Source organism: Numenius arquata, chromosome 10, assembly GCF_964106895.1.
Source record: "Numenius arquata chromosome 10, bNumArq3.hap1.1, whole genome shotgun sequence".
Classification (NCBI taxonomy): domain Eukaryota; kingdom Metazoa; phylum Chordata; class Aves; order Charadriiformes; family Scolopacidae; genus Numenius; species Numenius arquata.
The window spans coordinates 54,674,219-54,696,675 of NC_133585.1; the positions used below are offsets into that span (position 1 = coordinate 54,674,219).

General features: G+C 42.7%; 1 protein-coding gene across 4 annotated transcripts in view; it reads left to right on the top strand.

Annotated features, from left to right (window-relative positions):
* Positions 1 to 21,373, top strand: part of ASB5 (ankyrin repeat and SOCS box containing 5) — a 38,317-nt gene extending 16,944 nt beyond the window's left edge. For 2 of the 4 annotated variants that reach the window (XM_074155211.1, XM_074155212.1), the window contains 6 exons: positions 12,633 to 12,712; positions 13,774 to 13,881; positions 15,685 to 15,835; positions 16,651 to 16,785; positions 18,327 to 18,518; positions 20,729 to 21,351. In XM_074155211.1, coding sequence (XP_074011312.1) covers positions 12,633 to 12,712; positions 13,774 to 13,881; positions 15,685 to 15,835; positions 16,651 to 16,785; positions 18,327 to 18,518; positions 20,729 to 20,856 — 794 coding nt within the window. In that variant the 3' untranslated portion in view covers positions 20,857 to 21,351. Of the gene's footprint in view, positions 1 to 3,520; positions 3,840 to 9,688; positions 9,757 to 12,632; positions 12,713 to 13,773; positions 13,882 to 15,684; positions 15,836 to 16,650; positions 16,786 to 18,326; positions 18,519 to 20,728 lie in introns of those variants that run through there. The other 2 variants (XM_074155214.1, XM_074155213.1) reach the window with 2 other exon arrangements.
* Positions 21,374 to 22,457: the final 1,084 nt, after the last annotated feature.

Genomic DNA, 22,457 nt, shown 5'->3' on the forward strand with positions numbered 1-22,457 from the left:
GTGCTCTCTGCTGTGTCTGGAATCCTTCTGGTGACAGAAGTGGCCTCTCCCTTCATGGATGTTCTCTGACACGGGCTGAAGATTCACTCCATGGTGCTCTACCCTAGCCAACTGCTAGTCTCACACATTGTGTCTGTCTTCTCCATCGCTATCTGAAGCCCAGCTCTGCTTGGTAACTGGTTTGGCTGGATTCATCAGCATGACTGCTGGGATTTGGTTTTCTTTAGTCCACTGTTACGGCTTGAGAAACCCACAACGATTTATTGTTGTTTAGACGATTGTTTAGACAATTATTAATTGTTTAGACAATTATTCTCTCACCGGATTCCATCTTCCCTCCCCACCTGGGAAGGGGCAAAAACAAGGAAAACCGAGGGTTGACATATAAACAGATTTAATAGAATAAGACTAGATAATTAGCATTAGTAACACTAAAGAACCAGTATTAATCCCGATGCAAATATAAAATATACAAGGATCATACCCTGCCCATTCCATCAGCAGGAATCTGTACTGTCCCAGCAGGGGACACAAATGTGGGAAGAAGACTAGAGTCTTCTAAAAGTGCAGTTTTCCCAGGTATTAGAAGAGAAATTAGTCCTGTGTCACTCAAACCAGGACAGCATTGCAAATCCACAAGCCAAGAAATGTAGTTAATGTGTCATTGTTCCATATTTGCCTTCTGCGGTGGCCGAGACAGAGCCTTTATCGTATCAGAATTTTTAATTTTTTTCTAAACCTTCCATTCTGATTCTTGGCTCCAAGGATACAAGGCCTAACCCCTGCAAAAATCCCAGGGGAAGAGGGAGGAAAACTGCCAGCCATCCATGCTGTTGCTACCTTAATAATAACAATAATAATTTGGATTCCCAGCTAAGAGTCAGTGATGGTACTATGTAAAGAGCAGGAGTGTGTAATAGGCTTTTTTAGTGTTTCTAGTGGCATGGAGAAATGTCATTTTATGCTTAAATAACTGATGGGGTTTTAAGTACTGTCTGCTCTCTGCTGGTATTTGTTCTTTTTATAAAAATCTGGGTAAAAAAGATTGTGAAAAAAATCACTTAAAAGTTTCCTTTAACAGTTCTCCCCTGGGTTAGAAAAGTTGAATAGAACTAAATATTATTGAAACGCAATATAGTGGTTTATTTAAAGCTTAGCTGCTAAATTACGTCAGAATTCCAAACTTTTCAGTAAAATCCTCCAGTTTCCTTTCTCCAGGACTGTAGTGTCTGCCCCTTCCTCTGGCTCCTTTTCTGCAGGTAGCGGCGTTGTTTCTGTGAATAATTAAAATATGAAAACTGTCCTAATTGCTTGTTCGCCAAGGCAGGGAACGTCATGGCCTGCTGTCCTTTCTGCGTGGAGGATGGCTCCTGAGAGTTCTGTTATTATTGTTTCTGTTCTGAGGTTTTCTGTTGGATTTTGGAAGCATTTGAGTGTCTTCTATAAAAAAAAAAATAATTGAGGAACAAGATCTGAGTACCAAGATGTTAGGTCCCAGTCCGGTTGTAGTTTCAAATATTAAGAGTTTTATTACTGAATGAAGTCAAGAGATACTGATTTTTATTTACTGGTATTTATTTAGTGCATGGGTGGCTGATGTGAGGAAGATCCCGTAGCAATTCCATGTCAGAGGTGGAAGTGAAATAGCGTGTTCTTCAGTCTTACCCTGCAGTTTTAACTCTATGCTCATCCCCTCTTTATATCAACATCTCAGCTATACTTTTAATGCATTTCCAGTTGATTTTGGATGTTGGTCTAGCTTTTGCTTGATTATGTACTGTTTTAATAGGGCTTTTTAATGGCATTTGCTCACAGGATGGATAGTTGTGCCTAGTTGTGCAACGTTGCTTCTAGAGCCCTGAATGGGATAAGCTTTGCCTTCATAAAAACATGAAAAAAGATTCTGATGTCCTGCAAAGTAACTTAATAATAATGAGTGGTAAGTGTTTATGGAGTAGGGATTTTTTCCTTGTGTCTTTGCCTGGAATGTGGCAGATTTTGGGGTTAATCTTGTGCTCTCTGGAGGAGTGCGTGTGTGCTGTGGCCTCCCCTGGGATCTGCCTCTTTGGAGCCACATCAGCTGTGTGTCTGCTGGTGTCCTTGCTCCTGCAAGTCACAGTAAAAGAGAATAATAACCAAGGGGGCTGGAATATTGGTGGAAAACAAGTTGTATCAACTACTTCCAGGTTCATACCACTCCTCCAGAAGGAGAAGACACCAGCATTATTCTCACCTGGAGAATAATGCTTATGTCTTCCTGGCCCAGACACACATAAGATTTCCTGCTCATCCATCTTCCAGTGTTTATTTACTTGAAGAAAAACACTACAATTCAACAAGTAATTTTAGTATTGAAGTGATATATTCATCGTGTGCCCTTTTATAATGAGCCCCTTTGCAAACGCTCTGTTCAAGCCTTAGTTGCGGAGTTCTATTGCTGGATGTGTAGAAGTGTTTAGTTTGTTCTCTGAGATATTCTGGTTTATTCAGCTGGATAAAACTTGGATAAAACAACTTTCTGGCAGCAGGAGAATGTCTGGGAGAGGGCAATGTGTTCCCCCTAGCGAGAAGAGCTGTAGCCCACCCATTTCTCTTCCCTACGGAGCGTGTTCCCATGTGCTCTCGTTTCAAGGTGAAATTTACAGCTGCTCCTTTTTCTTCCCCTTCCCAACTAGAATTTGGCCTCGGATTTTCTCTTTAAGAAAAACAAGAGGGATACAGAAAATTAATTTTTGTTAGGTGCCTGAAAGGAATAGTACTAACAAAACCAAGAAATGCTGATTTCCTTTTAAAAGGCTTACAAAATGGCTAATTTTTATATCAGTGGATTGCTTCTCCCTGCAGATTTGTGTTCTATAGTATCAGTGTAATAAATAGTAAATGTATGTAAATACAAACACAAAATTCTCCTCCTAGTCGGTTCCCCTTGTTTTTGTTATTATTTCAAAAAAATACTGATTTGTGCTTCTGCGAAGGCTACAGCCTTCCTTTCATAATGAGGTCAGACTTTCAAAATAACCAGTGAAATCCTTTTTTTTTTAATTATTATTACTATTTTTGTAGTCAAACCATGCTTTTATTTATTTAGGATGTAGTTTCTCATTGACATCTGTAGGATACCTTGTCCCCTGTTTAAAACAAACACAAAACACAAAAAACCCCACAATAAGCCCCCAACCAACCAGAAATGCTTCATAGTTTCATGGATTCTTCTTGGATCCCTCTTAACTGCAAGTTACATACGAGACAAGCTTGATAGAGTAATCATTATTGTTTCTATTATTAATTGCCATTCTGAAAAAAGGGTTTTAGTTTTTCTGGTTTAGGTTGCTTTTTATTTGAATACTTATGCTTTAGGAATCTGTTTCTTTTTTTGGTTAAATGGTTAAAAAATGAACACCTTCTTGCCATTTAAATCATGCCACCAGTTAAGACTGGCGCTGTAGCTAAGCTGATTCTTTCTCCGTTTTAAAAATAGAAAATGCTAGAGCAGTTCTTCCCTTCCCCCACCATGTGCTGCCTGGTCCCAGCTAGTAAATGTTCCGGAATGGATTTGGGTGGTGTATTTCCACCCTACCTACAGCCAGATCCCGTGTGAAAAAGGAAAAGGAGGACAAAAAAAAAAACCAAAAACAACCAAAGGCAGTAGAAATCAATTTGCGGAGGTTGGTGGGCCCCCAGCACCTGCAGCAATGACAGCCCGGCGTCCCCGCAGAACCACGTCATGACAACCCACCCGGATGCTCGGAGGGGCCGGAATCTCCCCAAAAGACGCCTAGAAAGTAGAGGGGAGCGTCCCGCCAAGCGAAAAGCTGGCTGGGGTATTCTCACCAGCCAAGGTTAGTAGAGCAACGATTTCAGAGACCGGGGGGCTGAAATCTGCTAAACTGACCCAATTTCTGACCTTCTAGCTCTAAACTGGGTGGTTTGGGTTTTTTTTCCTAGCTGTAATATAAATGCATGCTTATTTTAGTGCCACTACGGGTTAACACAAGGGTGCTGAAGCTATTTTTGTTCTTTCTGCACCCTTATCAGCTGATCTAAAATACCTTTTCTTGTTTATCTGCCCTATTTGTTTTACGCCAGCGGTTTAAGGCTTGACTTACCCTGACTTTTGCTGTCCTGTCAGAAGGTAACTGGATCCCAAAGGCTGATTGTTTACAACAGGGAGCGGGGGAATGGCAGGAGGGGGAGGAGTGAGCTTTGCAGATGACTTTATATAAAAAAAGAAGTTTATAGGTAGCTGAAATAGGAGGCAATGGAAGAATTACAAGTGACAGAATTCTTGTCCTGCACTAAGATACTAAAGACAAAGATATAATTATAGAGCCTTGCGTAGAAAACTACTTAGGAGGTATTAAATTGCTTTCAGCAATGAGGAACAAACTCTGTTCTAAAAGAAGTGTTTAGGACTGCTGTTGTCTGTGCCGTATTTTCTGATTTTTTTTTTCATACTATGAATGTGTAAAAGGGAACTTTGAGTAACTGTGAGTGTAGTAGGAATTTTTTAAAAGACTGATCATAATTCCAGTTAATATTGACCACGTCATAAGGCTTAGAGTGAAACAGAAGAAATCCTAGTTGGAATTGGTGATAACAGGGTATCAAATGAAAAACTGGAGGTGTGAAAAATAGTCAAGGAAAGGAAGAGACAGGAAAGAGAGATTTGATATGTTATGCATAAAAATAATTATGAATTTACCATGTAAAACAGCTATATGTTATAGATTATTCTTAAAATACCTTTGCTAATTTCTATTATTGCCAATTTTAGAATCAAGTAATATTCAAGAATTTAAGCAACAGTTACCACAGCTTTCCAAGTAACTGTTTGAATGCAGTGGTTCTGTAAGATGATACTTAATTATCAGTTTTAATATGCAGTGTATCTTTTACCATCACATTGTTCACCGTTTGGGCTGAGATTTCCTGATCTACAGTAACTTTTATTTATGAACACTTCACCTAGTTAGGTTCAGTATTTCCCCCCCAAAATTAGGACGTTCTCCCTCAGACTGAAAAGTTTTACAAAAGTTTGTCAGTGTTGGCAGTAGCCACTCCTTGATATGGTTCAGGGTTGCCATTCCTACAAAGAAATAGCCACAGTTAGTCAAATTTGAAAATCACAGTAAAATACAGAAAGTAAAATTTCCTGAAGATTCCATATTGACTCGGTCCAGTTACTTGCAAACTTTTGGGGATTGCCCAGTTGAGTGCGTGTATTTATTGAGGGATGTCTTGACCTACTGAGAGACTTCTGATGTTCTGTTGAGGCTTCTAGGTGTTGCAGTTTGCTGGAATAACAGGTATATTTAATATCAATCCTGAAGGAGGCTCTTTTCTTCCTTGTCTGTTCCCCTCCATGGAGATCTCCAAACCTGACATTGTTCTTCGGGCATCCGAAGGAAGGAAAGAAGAGGAAGGCACATTAAATATGCTGCTTGGAAAATGGACTAAAAGTGATGCAGGGGGCAGAATATGTTGTGATAAGATTTGGTAGAAGGGCGAAAGGAGAGTGCCAGGCTAGGAAAAGGTCTTCAGCCTATTTTTTTACCAAAATCTCCTGGATGTGGCAAAAATCAGCAGACTAGACCCAGTTGGGTACCGTCTTTAAGGCAAGGCTAGGGATTGTGCCACGTGCTGTGTTCACTCTCCGCAGGCTGTGAAAATACTGAGAATACTAGGAAAATACTGAGAATACTGGAAAAATACAGGGAAAATGGCTGGCATTCTGGATGAAGGCTGAGATTGCATTTGAGGAGCAAAATTATTCCAGGTAGAAGGTCCTCCAGAGTGAAGTCAGCTCCAAATGTCCATGTGCTTTTTCTTGTCAGCTGAAAAACCCATACTTTGTTTTAGTGACTACTCCAAGGAAATGATAACAGCCCAAGAGCACTGCTCCACGCGCTCAGGTTGATCTGCCATGGGTCCGATGAGTTATTGAAGGTACGATTGTCCACCTTGGTGCTCCAGCCATGGCTCGCAGAGTTTGCAAAGTACTTTCAGCTAGAAAAATAGCCAGCCAGCCGTTGATCCTTCAAGAAGATGGAAAAAACCAGACCATCCGTGAGCAACGGAGCAATGAGCAACGTGGCTGTGCTTTCATGTGACAGAGCCTGACACGCTTCGTCCCGTGTGGGCCAGGAGCCAGCAGCAACAACTGCGGTGGCTGCTGCCAGGGCCATCGCCATTGCCTGCACATGGCATAATGCTGCTTCTGCTGCGACCCCAGTGAGCTGTGTTTGGATCACGGAGTTACGGAATGGTGGGGTTTGGAAGGGACTTCTGGAGATCATCCAGTCCAGCCCCCTGCCAGAACAGGGTCACCCAGAGCAGGTTGGACAGGAACATGTCCAGGTGGGTTTGAATATCTCCAGAGAAGGAGATTGCACACCTTCTCTGGGCAGCCTGTTCCAGGGCTCTGCCACCTTCACAGGAAAGAGGTTTTTCCACATGTTGACATGGAACTTCTTATGTTCCAGTTTGTGCCCGTTACTCCCTTGTCACCGGGCACAACTGAGAAGAGTCTGGCCCCATCCTCTTGCCACTTGCCCTTTAGATATTGCTCAGCATTGATGAGATCCCTTCTCAGTCTGCTCTTCTCCAGGCTGAACAGCCCCAGATCACTCAGCCTTTCCCCAGCAGAGAGATGCTTCAGTCCCTCATCATCTTCGTAGCCTCTGCTGGACTCTCTCCAGGAGTTCCCTGTCCTTCTGGAAGTTGGGGCCCAGAAATGGACCCAGTGCTCCAGATGTGGCCTCACCAGGGCAGAGTAGAGGGGCAGGATGACCTCCCTCCACCTGCTGGCCATGTTCTTCCTAAGGCACGCCCAGGAGACCATTGGTCTTTTTGGCCACAAGGGCACATCGCTGGCTCCTGGGCAACCTGTTGTCCACTAGGACTCCTGCGTGTTGCAAAGATCAAAACGCGTGTAGTGAGTGGCGGGGAAAAAAGGGTTAACTTTTTAACCTCCCTAAAAGCAAATTCTGTTCTTGTCATTGCCATGGCACCTGTGTGTTTTTAAGACCAATCATCCAACCTAAAAGTTTCTTGACCGATCACGGTTATTATTATCTGAGGCTGAAATTTCAGAAGCTCAAAGGTCTCATAACTGTAATTAAACTGTGCTTCCAGTGCACGCTTTAGTGCTTAAGAACTCTGGGAGGAATAAGCGGTTAGATTGGTTTCACAATTTCAGCATTAAAACTCTCTGTCTTTTGGCTCCTCTAGTTATAAAATAGCGTGAATGGATGATGTTACGGAGATCAATTCAGATTCAGATTTGGTTTTGGGAGAACACCGGGAAAAAGGCAATATAAAATTACTGATGTTATAATGAGCTTATGGTTCGGATACCATGTCTTAAAGAGCAAGAGATCCTGTTGGATGTGGAGATAAGAAATAATTTGAATACTAACACATGCATTGAATACAGCTATGGAATGGCAAAACTAACGTGTGGCCATGGAATGTGGGAGGAAATAATTTTTTATGGTTTTCAAGTGTAGGAAATGGTTGGCATTTGCATTTGGAACGAAATCCCCAAATTTTGAAAGTCCACCTGATGCTAAACACTGGAAAGAATAGTGGTTTGAACCAATCAAAGTTTCATTTTTTGTATGCGTATGTCTATATATTTATGTGTCTATATCTATGTATTTATGTGTCTGTAGCTATATATTGTTATATTTTCTTCAGTCAGATGAAAACAAAGAGTATTTGAAATATGGAAATGAAATATTTAAATGCCACTTGAACTACATCTTCTCTCTCAGACATATTTTAATCATCTCTGGCCTAAGTTCTGATTCTGTTGGACTTCTTCAGTGTTGATTGTTGGAATTGCATTTGTTCAAAAGAGGTGGCTTCTGCTTTGCCGGTCACATCTAATCATCGTTAAGCACCACAGATGCATTTCTTAACTTTTAAATCCTCCACTTAAAATTATTTTCAATAGTTTTTAACATCAAATATAACATCAAATAGTTGACACACTTCTTTATCCTGCAGGGGCCTTAGGCAAATAGGTAATTTTATAGTGCCACAGTAAAAGGCTGTTAGAATTTAATGATGTATAGAAAATATCAAGTGGTTTTAATGACCTAAGTGAGTGTGTTGATCTCGGGACTATAATGTTACGTTTTTGGGTTTTTCTGTTATTGTTATTGATCCTGTCCGTTGCTTCCGTTGCCACCAACTGAAACACTCCGGATACACCTTAAGGGATAGAAGGTACCAGCGATGAGCTTAATCCACAGCTTTTCTTGGCTTTGCAGAAATACGCATGAGCTACACTTCCCAAATATTGATGTTTCTCATCTCCCAGTGAGGCTTCTCTTTTCAGTTTACAGAATCACAGAATGATATGGGGTTGGAAGGGACCTCTGGAGATCATCCAGTCCAACCCCCTGCCAAAGCAGGGTCACCCAGAGCAGGTTGCACAGGAACGTGTCCAGGCGGCTTTTGAATGTCTCCAGAGATGGAGACTCCACCACCTCTCTGGGCAGCCTCTTCCAGGGCTCTGCCACCCTCCAAGTGAAGAAGTTCCTCCTCATGTTGAGATGGAACTTCTTATGTTGCAGTTTGTGCCCCTTCCCTCTTGTCCTGTCACTGGGCACCACTGAAAAAAGACTGGTCCCATCCTCCTGACACCCACCCTTGAAGTATTTATAGGCCTTGATCAGATCTCCCTTCATGAAGTCTTCTCTTCTCCAGACTAAAAAGACCCAAGTCCCTCAGCCTTTCCTCATCAGAGAGATGTTCTAGTCCTCTCATCATCTTTGTAGCCCTAGTTCTTCTCCTTGTTTTGAAAACCCAACTATTTAATGTACCTTTTAAACTGTTTTTGGGTTGATTTTTTTGGTTTTGTGGTTGTTTTTTTTTATGACTACACAAACTTTTAGAAATAAAAGGATGGGACGACTGGAATTAATGACTTCTACAAAAATATTTTTATTTAGTATTTTACTAGTATGATCATAACTGGTGGGACGACTTACGGGTAATTGCAGGTGGAGGTAAAGGAGCGAAGTCTGTAGGAAAAGACAAAGAAAATAACATTAATGACTTAGAAATGGCTCAAAGCCAGAATTGCAAATCCCGATTTTGGGGGATTTTCACTGCTGAGAGTAGTTATCAAACCCCCAATTTAACCACCAAGTAACTGTTCGGAAGGTAATGGAGGTGACAGTAAACTGCTAAAAGGAAAACATGGTTCAACGCACGGATCCAGTAGCACTTGAGACATGTTCAGAGTATCTTTGCTTATTTCTTTTTAAAGTACATTATGAGTAAGTGGTAAAATAACAGGTGAACATTTGGCAGTGCTTCCCTTACGAATCTATGCACTAATACTTATTTTTAAGCCTACAAAGTGTGTGTGCTGCTGCGCGAGGTTAAAAAAGGAGGAGGTTGTCCAGAAGTTCTTACTCAGCTGGAGGTTCTCTTGATTTCACTGGGGGTTTCTCCTGTGTTGAGATGCCAGTTAATCTGTCTTGGAAGGCAAACGCACTTTGAAAAGTTGTTAATGTTAAAAAAAAAAGAAAAAAAAAGAAAAAAATGAAAAATAGATGGTGAACGTTCATATTTCTTCGAGCTGCTGATCCCCTTCCACAGCTCCTGTCTATTAAGAACAGACTAGCGAGAACAGATTTTTTTTATTATTTTCATTTATTTTTTTATTTTCCAGATTGAAAGAAATGAGTAGGATTTATAATTGCAGTTGGCTGGAAGTGCCATGGGGAGATGGAGATTTAGGTATTGTATGACACTTTGTAATTTTTCGTTAACCCCACCTGTTAATAGAGTGAATATGTCTGTCCTTCTCTCTTGGTGTTTACAAAGCGATGTCGGGTGCCCTCCCTGAGAACTGGGAGCTAAACGTTGGCTTCTAAATATAGTTTGGAGAGACTTTGTATTCAGCATTTGTCAGAGACAACATCAGGGGGAATTAATGCATTAACAGGTTTGGAACAGTCTATACTCGCTAATTCTGCCCTTACAGGCAACAGCCAAGGAAATGGGTTTGTATTCTCGTTTATATTCTTGTTAATGCTTTCCAAGGGAGAGACATAGCGAGTGTGTAGATCAGCAATCAAGACAGAGAATTTATTTTAAGGCACCTTTGATGTTTATTTATGCCACATATTTATTTTGAACATACTCTTGTCCCTGTGGGATTTACTGATGAATTACTATGGGTTTTGATAAATCAATATGAACTTTTTTTTTTTTTTCCACAAACTTGGTTTGCACAAAATCTTTCTCTGCAGCATTTTGCTTATGGATTTTATTTCTGGTGGAGGTGCTACGAGCATTTTGTTATTGAGTGGATTTAGCAGAGACAGCTTCTGCTGGATGTCTCTATGTGAAGACCGTAGGGATTTAAGGTGGGTCGAGGAGCAAAACAGAGCTCACAGCGGGATCTGGCAGCGTTTGACTCCCAAATGTCACTGGAGTAATGACATCAACAGACTTTCTGCTGAGCGATCCGAGAGGGAAGGAGGTGAAGGAAAGGAAGGTGACAAAAACGGTGCTTTCAGATTCTACCTGCATTTTTGTTCTGCTTAGAGTTATACATGCCTACAAAAACATCCAAAGTCTGAGTATATCTAATGGGCATAAAAATATCATGACACAATTTTCTTAGATGTTTTTCTCTATAATCAAGTGTCTTTTTCCCCCCTGTTAATTTAGGAGTAGGATAAACACTCAAGAAATAGAAGTTCTCAACTGTAGAGACAGGGGGACAAAATTTCAAAAGCAGCTTCTAAATCCAGCTTTTAATTATTTGGGGGGGGCGGATTCTTTGCAGCTGCTGGCAGGAGAACTTCATGGATCTAATTAATTTGAATGAGAATGACTTGAGTGCTGGTTCGGATACTACTGCAGAAGAAGAAAGTATTGGTCAGAATTCTCACAGTGCCTGCACACATCCAACCTACAATAGATAAATACGTTTGAGTTTATTGGGATGACAGAGAAGATACTGGTGTTTTGTAAAAATCAGGTCACTTTAAGATTTCTGAGCTCAGTTTTTGTAGCATAATACCCCTTAAAATCCCAATCACCTTGGATTTTTAAGATCAGGTTTACAAAGCTTTAATCTCCTGTATTTTTTAACTTCTGTGATCAGCTTTAAGATAATTTAAATAGTTGGTTGGGCTTTTGTTTTGCTGAGTTTTTTATCCAGTAGCTTCCAGTGGTGCTGAGTTCCACAGTGTAGTTATATATTCTGAGGGAAGATGCACTCTTACATCCCAGTAAGTTTATTTTCACTAACACCTCTAGGAAAAATGGAGGTTTTATCCCAATTTCCATATTGTACCCTATTTCATATGTTTTTCCTTTCAGGTCGAGCAGCCTTAGCCTTTTTGGCTCTTCATGTGGTTTGAGGGGGTGGTTTATTGTAACCAAAAGTGCACTTTCTGGCCCAGCCTGGTGGACAGAAGGACTCCAGTAAGAAACAGAAACAGGGTCTGTTTCTAATGAGTCGTTAATTAGAGCTCGGGCTGGTGACTGCCAGCGATTGAGCAATAACCATCTCGTTTGGAATTCATTTGCAGACAGTCCTGGTCCATGGCCATTGTTACCAATTCCTCATATTTAGTTAATTCTCTCTACATTTTTGAGGGGATTTTGGGGGGGCTTGAAATAACTCACACAAGTGATTATATTAGAATTTTACCGTTCTGGTGATTTTCTTCATATGGGAATAAATATGGGTCATTCATAATGTATGTTGAAGATGGTTTTCCTTGCACAATCTCTCCTAACTTTGATTTGCAAAATAATTGGTACGATAAATTGGTCTCAGCTGCGCCCGCAGCCCTGGCTGGCTGGAAGGTGCCGGCCGGTGGCCAGTCCGCTGGAGGAAAGGGCAAGTTCTTCATCAGTAGTCCCAGGGTGGCCCTGGGACTTGGGCTGGGAGTTGAGGAGGGAAATGTGCACAAAGTTGGGTTGTTTATTGGGTTTTCTCTTATTTTTCCTTTCTTTTTGGGGGGTTGATAAAGAAATTAAAATAAGTGCCAAACCTTTACGTTAAGCACATTAACTATTTTTAGCCCCAATAGCATATTAGAATGAGAATTTAGGCTTAATATCCTATTTCTACTATAGCAGTTTTATAGTGTGATTCTCTGTTTTGTTTCTCTCCTTGCTCTTGTGTAGAAGCTGCGGATTAATCTCATCATATGTAAGGCTTTCCATATTGATTTTCATATACATCAGCTTTTCAGGCAGGTTTATGTCTGTTTTAAGTTCAAGTATCAATTTGTTCAAGTCTATAAATTTCTATATGCCAGCTGCAAAACTTATGATTTTTTTAAATAACCAATGCAAAAATAGAAGTGGGAAATACGGCAATCGGTGAATTTATTAAATCAGATTATTGTAATCAGTGTATTAATATGTTCTTTGTACCACGTAATCGTTTATTAGAGATGTTGACAGTTAATGATGGAGCTTTTATTGTCTGGAAACTGATCGTTTGACATACGGTTTCTAAAGAGGAAAAAAATAATTTCACAGGATATTTGACTTCATTCTGTGCATTTTATTTTCTGCTTTGCTCTGTGCATTCCAAAATCCTTCTAATTCCCATGGTTTACTCAATGAATGTTGTTATTATATAGGTTCTTGGGCAGATCGCTCACCTCTGCATGAGGCAGCCAGTCAAGGACGTCTTCTTTCTCTAAAGACTTTATTGTCACAGGTGAAGGCCGTGTTCTTAAAATCGCTTTCGTTCTTAATGTTACTTAATTTCTCAGCATAGACTGCTAACGCACATTCAGCATGCTTTGCTTTGTTCACTTGAATTTTTCAGAGCAATACACGTTTAGGGATTTTTTTTTTTTAATATGGTAAGCTATGAGTTAATATTTAAAATATTTCCTCTGTTGTACGTTTTAAAACTTCTCCCCAAAAAAGATCTTTACTAAAGCGGTATCTAAATGTGTATCAGTCTTCCCCTTGTAAGTCAGTGGAGCTCCAGTGCTTTAAGCCCTCGGGTAAATAGAGTGAGTCAGGAAAATCACTGAAAGAGTCTGGGGTTTTCATAGTTGTGATTTAAAACCAATCAATTTGGCTAATAGCAAAGGGAGAGACTGCTAAATTTTATTGGTACAGTATTGTGGTATGAGCTACTACAGCTCTGAAAAATCACCCTACAGAATGCGTTTGGTGAAAGGCGGTAGGTGCAGTTGTTAGTTCTTAAAGAATCAAAATTCAAGGGCTTGATGATTGTATCAATGCAGGAAGTGTTTTCCTCCCCAAAATTCGTGGCTTTAGCCATTTCAGACCTTAAGTCAGAGAATCGTGGAATCCCAGGACAGTTCAGGGTTGGGGCCCTGTTGGGTTTTAAGGATCTCCGGGAGCGGAGCTGCCCCAGCCCCTGTGTCCCCTGGGCCAGGAGGGTCTCGCTCTCCCCACCAAGACACTTTTTTTCCATACAGTTAATTGGAATTTACCACTTTCCAACTGTCTCTGTTTCCTTTTGTCCTCTCGCTGTGCCTGTCAACACTCTGTTTCCATCTTCTTTACGCCCTCTATATCCCATTCCCATTTCTGATTTTAAAAATAAAGAAGAGCTGACCGCTTACTTCTGTTACTTACATTGATTGATTGAAAGATTCTTTTACCGCTCACTACTTTATTGCAAGTAGAATTTTAAGCCTACTTTAGAGTATTGTAAATGATTCATTTGAACGGTAGCGTGAGAAAATGACTCTTTACAGCTTTTGTGGGATTTTTAAATGTCATTCGTGTCTCGTTTAGGGGTACAATGTGGACACCCTAACGATTGACCAAGTGACTCCGCTCCATGAAGCCTGCCTGGGAGACCACGTAGGATGTGCAAGAATCCTTCTGGAAGCAGGAGCAAATGTAAGGGTGTTGTTTTTTCTCTCTGTGAAGTCCAATGACAACCTTGGTTCAACCAAGAAGGATATATTCCTTGATTATTATTATTTCTTTAGTTGGTATTTCTCTCTACTCACCCTATCGATTGCATTGATCTCATTTAATTACAATAAGCTGCCATCTGAAAACTACCAAAGGAAAGCGATGGGTCAAAGAAACATCATTAGAGAGATGTTAAAAGAAGAAAGAACCAACCAACCAAACCACATAATTAGATGTGTAAGAGTAGATACCAAACAGAGGAAGAATAACGGGGAAAAGAGACGGGAACTGGGCAGACACGGAGACATCAACTGGGGAGGATCCACTGGCAGTGATTCCTTCTTCCACCAGCCTTATTTCTTCCCTGAATTTCATTGCATTATTTCTCTTCTAAAATATGGAATGTGTCCCTCTCCTTTGCTGGTTTCCCCTTGGTTTGCAAGAGGCGGTTCTTTTAATCTCCAGAATATCTTCTGTCACACTGCACCTTTATGCTCTTAATGATTTTTGTGATCCAAGTGCAAAAAAGCACTCTTGGTTTTTTTCTGTACTGCTGACACAGGCTTGTCCCAACCAAAAATGGGACTACACAGACCGCTTTCGCTGCAGTCTCTGCTGACATCTGAGTTCGAATGCATTGTTTCCCAAATCTCTGATCTTTGTGATGGAAATATTTATTGTCCTTACAATTCAGTTTTGAGAACCATGTAGAATATGTCTGTGCTATTACAGAAAAATGAAAAAAGCATAGATGTTTTCCAAAAACAATTCTTCTCCACTACAGCCAGCACAAGGATTCTAAAGATAAAAAATTATAGATACTATAGACAAAACTATAAGAATAACTTTCATTTTCATATGTGAAATTTTTTAGTACTTTTAATTGTTTTGATGGGTTTGGGGGGCATGGAGGAGGATAGGTCAGACACCTGGAAGGAGCCCTCTCAAAATACCTGTGCTCCTTCCTTTATCATAAATGGTTTGGGTTGGGAGGGACCTTGAAGACCATCCAGTGCCACCCCCTGCCCTGGGCAGGGACACCTCCCGCCAGACCAGGTTGCTCCAAGCCCCCTCCAACCTGGCCGTGAACCCCTCCAGGGATGGGGCAGCCACAGCTTCTCTGGGCAACCTGGGCCAGGCTCTCACCACCCTCACAGCAAAGAAGTGCTTCCCCAGATCTCATCTCAATCTCCCCCCTTTCAGTGTCAAACCCTTCCCCCTCATCCTGCGGCTCCCCTCCCTGATCAGGAGTCCCTCCCCAGCTCTTCTGGAGCCCCTTTAGGGACTGGAAGGGGCTCTAAGGGCTCCCTGGAGCCTTCTCTTCTCCAGGCAGAACACCCCCATCTTGTCAAGTATCACTCCAACATGGAGATTAAAACCATAGAAGAAAATGGCAAATAATTCTCACATCTAATGAGAAGTTTGCACTTTGACAGCGCTATGGGGAGAAGGTCCCCATTACCCCACAAGGTGTGAATTTCCTGTTTCAATGCAATGCGTTTGGAAAATTAGTTATTGCCCAGATGCTAACGGGTGCTTTTGAGTATTCCAGGTGTATTTTGGTTTATTCAACATAGTTTAACAGGAAAAATAGTAAACTAATTCCAACTGAAGGGTGTGGTGATAGGAGGACCAGCACAGGGACTGAGAAGTTAAACTACATTGTTCTAACCACTCCATTTTTGGTATTTTAATGACATTTCTAACTATATCCTGTTTAAAAAAAAAAAAAAAAAACAACCTTTCTTCCCATTCCATTCTCAAGTAGATTTTTGTCTATTCCAGGTCAACGCTACCACAATTGATGGGGTGACGCCTCTCTTCAACGCGTGCTCCAGAGGCAGCGCAGCCTGCGCTGAGCTTCTGCTGGAGTACGGTGCCAAAGCCCAGTGGGAGTCCTGCCTGCCCTCCCCGACCCATGAGGCTGCCAGCAGAGGTAAGGGATCACCAGCTGGACAAACACGGAACGGTTGCCCAAAATCTCAAGAATTTAAGGTGGTTCTGTCGATGTGAAAAGTTAGTGAGGTTGAGGAAAGTTGGGTGGAGAATGGATTGAGAGCAGCCCTGAGGAGAAGGACTTGGGGGTGTTGGTGGATGGGAAGCTCAGCATGCCCCGGCAACATGCGCTGGCAGCCCAGAAAGCCCCCGTATTCTGGGCTGCATCCCCAGCAGCGTGGCCAGCAGGGTGAGGGGGGGGGATTCTGCCCCTCTGCTCCGCTCTGGAGAGACACCCCTGCAGTGCTGCCTCCAGCTCTGGGGCCACCAACATCAGAAGGACATGGAGCTGTTGGAGCGGGCCCAGAGGAGGCCACGGAGATGCTGGGAGGGCTGGAGCCCCTCTGCTGTGAGGACAGGCTGAGAGGGTTGGGGGGGTTCAGCCTGGAGAAGAGAAGGCTCCGGGGAGACCTTAGAGCCCCTTCCAGTCCCTAAAGGGCTCCAGGGAAGCTGGGGAGGGACTTATAGGATGAGGGGGAAGGGTTTGACACTGAAAGAGGGGAGATGGAGATGAGATCTGGGGAAGCACTTCTTTGCTGTGAGGGTGGTGAGAGCCTGGCCCAGGTTGCCCAGAGAAGCTGTGGCTGCCCCATCCCTGGAGGGGTTCAAGGCCAGGTTGGAGGGGGCTTTGAGCAACCTGGTCTGGTGGGAGGTGTCCCTGCCCAGGGCAGGGGGTGGCACTGGGGGGGCTTTAAGGTCCCCTCCAAGTTGAACCATCCCATGATTCTGTGACACTGCTGTGCTTTGTCCCGACAGGTCACAGCGAGTGCCTGGAGGTGCTGATATCCTGGGGCATCGATGTCGACCAAGATCTTCCTCACTTGGGAACACCTCTGTATGTTGCCTGTGTCTCACAGCAGATCCACTGCATCCGGAAGCTTCTCTATGCGGGTACGTCGTGATTTCAATAAATACATGACTATTTTGTAAAATACACAAACTGTGCTCACCGTTGAAGGTGCTCAGCGCAACCAGGACCCTTTCTTGCAGGGCTCGACTTCGGAGCTTATTGTGATGTGTGTTTTCTTATAACTTACTATTTCTTTCGTTCATAGCAAGTGTTTGAGGGGAAAAGGGAGAAAAACCAATAAGAAGGGGTGTTCAAAATTTTCACCACCTACAACCACGTTGTAGATGTTTTTTTTTTTTCAGTTTTCCTAAAGAAAAACAAAAATCAGCTTTGAGAAAGGAATTTTATACAGTAATCACTGAGCTTTCAGCAAAACTTTTATCAGCGATGTAGTCCCACCTTTTTCATTCCTCAGCGTGTTCTGATCGAGCTTGTTACCAGGAATAGGGGCTGAGCTGCCGGGAGGAGAGGTGAGGAAAAGGGCATTTGATCTGGAATTTCACATTATTTATTTAATCAGCGGAAAAAAGGTGCTTTTTTACAGCGCCAGTCCTGGGACACAACCGGCAGAGCTAAAGGGTCGTTCGCTGTGGTTCAGGTAATGATACACAGGGGTTTTGTGTCCTGCAGAACAATAAATGAGTGAGAAAATACATATGAATAATGACAAATGGGCTGTCATTGCACCAGAGTTGTTTTTCTGCTTAATTACAGGATATTTAGAACTTAAACGAGCAGTTAAATCTGTCATGAAGTCAGTCTCCTTGTGTGATTATTCATGATTTTTATGTTTAAGAACCGCAGAAGTATAATTAGCATATTTGGGCATTCAAAACTTATTCAAAAATACATTAAAAACAGTAACGGAAGGGCATATTCTCCATTCCTGGGTGTAGAAAATGGCATGTAAATTGAGAATATAAGGAACTGCTGTTCTGTGGACTGGCAGAATTAATGATTTGGGGTTTTTTCCCTATTGGCTTTCTGGACTGTCTACCCCGCCTTAATTAACATTATCTCATTTTTAGGAAAATCCTTGATGAAGACTGGATGGGATGGGAATCCCTTTCAAACCCTTCGCCAGCTCCAACACACGAAAAACTATAAAGCCTCCAAGTTTGATCCCTTCTTGAGCTGGAGCACTGACAAAAATATAAATACTGACCTTTTTAAAAACTTAAAAAATAATAATATAAAGACTGTCTTCTTTTTAAAGACTTTAATGGGGAAAGGATATTTTTATGTAGCACAAATTTTCTTCCGCGTGTACAAAATGTACTTTTTTTTTTTATCATTAGGGCAACAGCGACGCTCACGTGACCTAATGTGATTTTTCTTTCCCTTCTTTTTAAAAATTATTTTTTTGTCCTTTAAAATGTAGTTGTGCTTAGGTAAGAAAACCTAAGAGAAGTGTGTGGATTAAAAAATAAGCCCTGGTACAATTAGTTATTGTGCCATGCGATAAAATTAATGAAGTGGCTAAATTCTGTGTGGGATTCGAGGGCTTTTTTGGTTTGTTTTGTAACATCTTTGCTCCGTGAGAATGTTAATGAATCCCTTTATGTCTCCTCTGCCCCCCCAGGTGCCAACGTGCAGAAGGGAAAGCACCTGGAGACGCCGCTCCATGCGGCCGCCCAACATTCCAGCACGGAGATCGTCAACCTGCTCCTGGAGTTTGGGGCGGACATAAATGCCAAAAACACGGATTTTGAGCGGCCGGTCGATTTAGCTGCTCCCAGCAGTTTAGTGGAGAGGCTGCTGCTCCTCCACGAAGGTAACGTTTACACGTGTTTTTGCAACTAGAACTTGAATTCCTAAACATCCCCCCCAAAACAACCCCAACAACCCCCCAAAATATGCGATAGAAGCCACCATTGTACTTTATGGAATGAATATAGAATCATAGAATCGTCTAGGTTGGAAGAGACCCTTGGGATCATCGAGTCCAACCATCTACCCTACTCTACAAAGTTCTTCCCTACACCATATCCCCCAACACCACATCTAAACAGCTCTTAAACACATCCAGGGATGGTGACTCAACCCCCTCCCTGGGCAGCCTGTTCCAATGCCCGACCACTCTTTCTGTGAAAAATTCTTTCCTAATGTTCAGTCTAAACCTACCCTGCTGGAGCTTGAAGCCGTTCCCTCTCGTTCTGTCATTAATTACCTGTGTGAAGAGACCAGCACCAACCTCTCTACAGCGTCCTTTCAAGTAGTTGTAGAGAGTGATGAGGTCTCCCCTCAGCCTCCTCTTCCTCAGACTAAACAGTCCCAGCTCCTTCAACCGCTCTTCATATGATTTGTTTTCCAGGCCCTTCACCAGCTCCGTTGCCCTCCTCTGCACTCGCTCCAGCACCTCGATCTCTCTCTTGGATTGAGGTGCCCAAAACTGGACACAATACTCCAGGAGTGGCCTCACCAGTGCTGAGTACAGGGGCACAATCACCTCCCTACTTCTGCTGGTCACGCTGTTTCTAATACAAGCCAGGATGCCGTTGGGTTTCTTGGCCACCTGGGCACACTGCCGGCTCATATTCAGCCACTTGTCCATTAGAACCCCCAGGTCTCTTTCTTCCAGGCAGCTTTCCAGCCACACTTCCCCAAGCCTGTAGCAATGCACGGGGTTGTTGTGGCCCAAGCGCAGAACCTGGCACTTGCCCTTGTTGAAACTCATGCCATTGATGTTGGCCCAATGATCCAATCCATCTAGGTCTCTCTGTAGAGCTTCCCTATCCTCCTGGGAATCAACACTCCTGCTTAGCTTGGTGTCATATATATATATATATATGTTATATATTAATATTCAGGTTAATTCCTAACTCTACAGCTACCCAGTAATATGTAGTCTCAGGGCTTTTACCAAGAACCATCAGAATTTATAGAGGCTGAAAAGTATCATCTCCTGTTTATGCGACTGAAGTGCCATTTTCATTGGCTGTTGCAGACCTTGTTAAAAAGAAAGAAGATATTTCCATTTCAGATTAAAAATATATTTAGTTTTATATATATATATATATGTATATATATACATAGTTTTGGCCAGCTGTCCCAATATTGTTAAAAAATCTGTTTTTAAGTTGCGTATAAAGCACTTTGTTTTGATCGTAGGCAAAAAAGTATTAAAAGATTCATTTTCTGAATTTTCTTTACTGAATTGTAAGTACCCGAGAAATAGGAGTCGGCGCTTGGGAGTCCCTTAAAGGTCTGTCAACTTAGAGAATATCCCAAAAGGGAAGGGGATTTGTCCAGACTGACCTACGTAGGGCGTAAAAATAAGCAATACTGAACCAGATGGTTGTCACAAAATTACCCAAGACTCGCAGGATTTAAAAAAAAATTTAAAAGATGTCAAAAAAAGGAATTGGCGTGAAAGAGGTATGGATTTATTGCCCAAAGGTGTGTTCATTTTGAGGGAGCTGGGGACAAAGGCGTCATCTACATGATGACTATGATGATCGATCACTAGATATGGTCCAGGATTTGGGGTATTTTCCCTGTTTAATCTTGTTGATGGTGCAGCGTGTGGTGCCCTAGCACTGGTTTTACCCGATTTAAATAAAAACAAAACGCCAAACCTGCAGCTTTTAAATTTGGTGACATCAGATATTTTCCAGGAGCAAAGTTTCCACAAATTATTTGCTGACCTGACCTTGCTTTTTTGAATATTTCCCGGATTTTTAACAAGGTTCCATCACCCTGAGCAGCCTGGTCTGGCGGGAGGTGTCCCTGCCCAGGGCAGGGGGTGCCACGGGATGGGCTTTGAGGTCCCTTCCAACCCGAACCATCCTGTGGTTCTATCATCTTTGAGGGCAAAGAAGGCAACGAAAGAAAAGGAAGGAAGGAAAAGGACAAATTTGCAAAATGTGAATTTTTCTTTTTTTTTTTTTTTTTTAAGAAATCCTACTATTGTCCAAGTCGGTTGTAAAACAAAGTCCTGCCTTTTCCAGTTGTCTAATTAAACTAATTCCTTTTCGTTTGCAGCCACCCCTGCGTCCCTGTGCCAGCTCTGCCGCCTCTGCATCCGAAATTACCTGGGGAGGGCCAGGCTCCACCTGGTCCCCCAGCTCCAGTTGCCAACGATACTGAAGAACTTCTTACAGTACAGATAACCCCCTCGTTAACCCCTAGAAAAATTAACTAACGAGTCCTTTTTCTTCTTTCTGTTTATCAGACGTTTTTCTCTCAAGAACTGCTGGGCGGGGAAAAAAAAAAAAGAAAAGCCTTTTGCATATTACTTAAAAGAAAAATAATCTTTATCTTTGCCAGGTGGTGTTGGTGTAATGTAATAATTGGGAGCCGTTCAGCAGCTGGTACCAAGGTGCTAATTAGGCTGAATTGAGTAATTGCGCTGATGCTCGGGAAGCGATTGTGTAGCTTTAGCTTAACCCTTACTAAATAGCTTTAGTGCTCTTCACTTTTAATTGTATTTATACTTTTAAAATCTGTTTACCACGCCCCAACCCCGGAGACCGGTTGTTATTTGTTAAGTTTGTCCCTTTGGAGTCATTATTTTATGTGTTTTTAAATTTCTATTCCTCGTGTACCTGAGACTCCTCGGTGAGAGGTGCGCTACACACATTGATAAAATAAAACAAATACAGGCCAATCTTTGCTTCTTTTTCTTTATAAATCAATGATTCCTGAGTGAGAGATTCCTTCCTGCTTTATTTTTTCTCGCTGGTGTGAACGTAATTTTTTTTCAGGGATGCACCATTTGTAGATTCTCTGTTTATTACTAGTTAGTAACTTCAGAGATCCCAGAGGAATATTCCTCAGAAGCCTTAATGCTGGAGCTCGTCTTGAGCTCCTCTTGTAAAACAGAATTCTCTGGGCTCTTTCCCTTTCCCTTTCCCTTTCCCTTTCCCTTTCCCTTTCCCTTTCCCTTTCCCTTTCCCTTTCCCTTTCCCTTTCCTCTCCTCTCCTTCCCTTTCCCTTTCCTCTCCTCTCCTCTTCCTTTCCCTCTCCTCTCCTCTCCTTCCCTTTCCCTCTCCTCTCCTCTTCCTTTCCCTCTCCTCTCCTTCCCTTTCCCTTTCCTCTCCTCTCCTCTCCTCTTCCTTTCCCTCTCCTCTCCTCTCCTTCCCTTTCTCTCTCCTCTCCTCTTCCTTTCCCTCTCCTCTCCTTCCCTTTCCCTTTCCTCTCCTCTCCTCTCCTCTTCCTTTCCCTCTCCTCTCCTCTCCTTCCCTTTCTCTCTCCTCTCCTCTTCCTTTCCCTCTCCTCTCCTTCCCTTTCTCTCTCCTCTCCTCTTCCTTTCCCTCTCCTCTCCTTCCCTTTCCCTTTCCTCTCCTCTCCTCTCCTCTTCCTTTCCCTCTCCCTCTCCTCTCCTTCCCTTTCCCTCTCCCTCTCCTCTCCTTCCCTTTCCCTCTCCCCTCCTTCCCTCTCCCCTCCTTCCCTCTCCCCTCCTCCCCTCCTTCCCTTTCCCTCTCCCCTCCTTCCCTTTCCCTCTCCCCTCCTTCCCTCTCCCTCTCCTCTCCTTCCCTTTCCCTCTCCCTCTCCCCTCCTTCCCTTTCCCTCTCCCCTCCTTCCCTCTCCCTCTCCTCTCCTTCCCTTTCCCTCTCCCTCTCCCCTCCTTCCCTCTCCCTCTCCCTCTCCCCTCCTTCCCTCTCCCTCTCCTCCCCTCTCCCCTCCTTCCCTCTCCCTCTCCTCCCCTCTCCCCTCCTTCCCTCTCCCTCTCCCCTCCTTCCCTCTCCCTCTCCCCTCCTTCCCTCTCCCT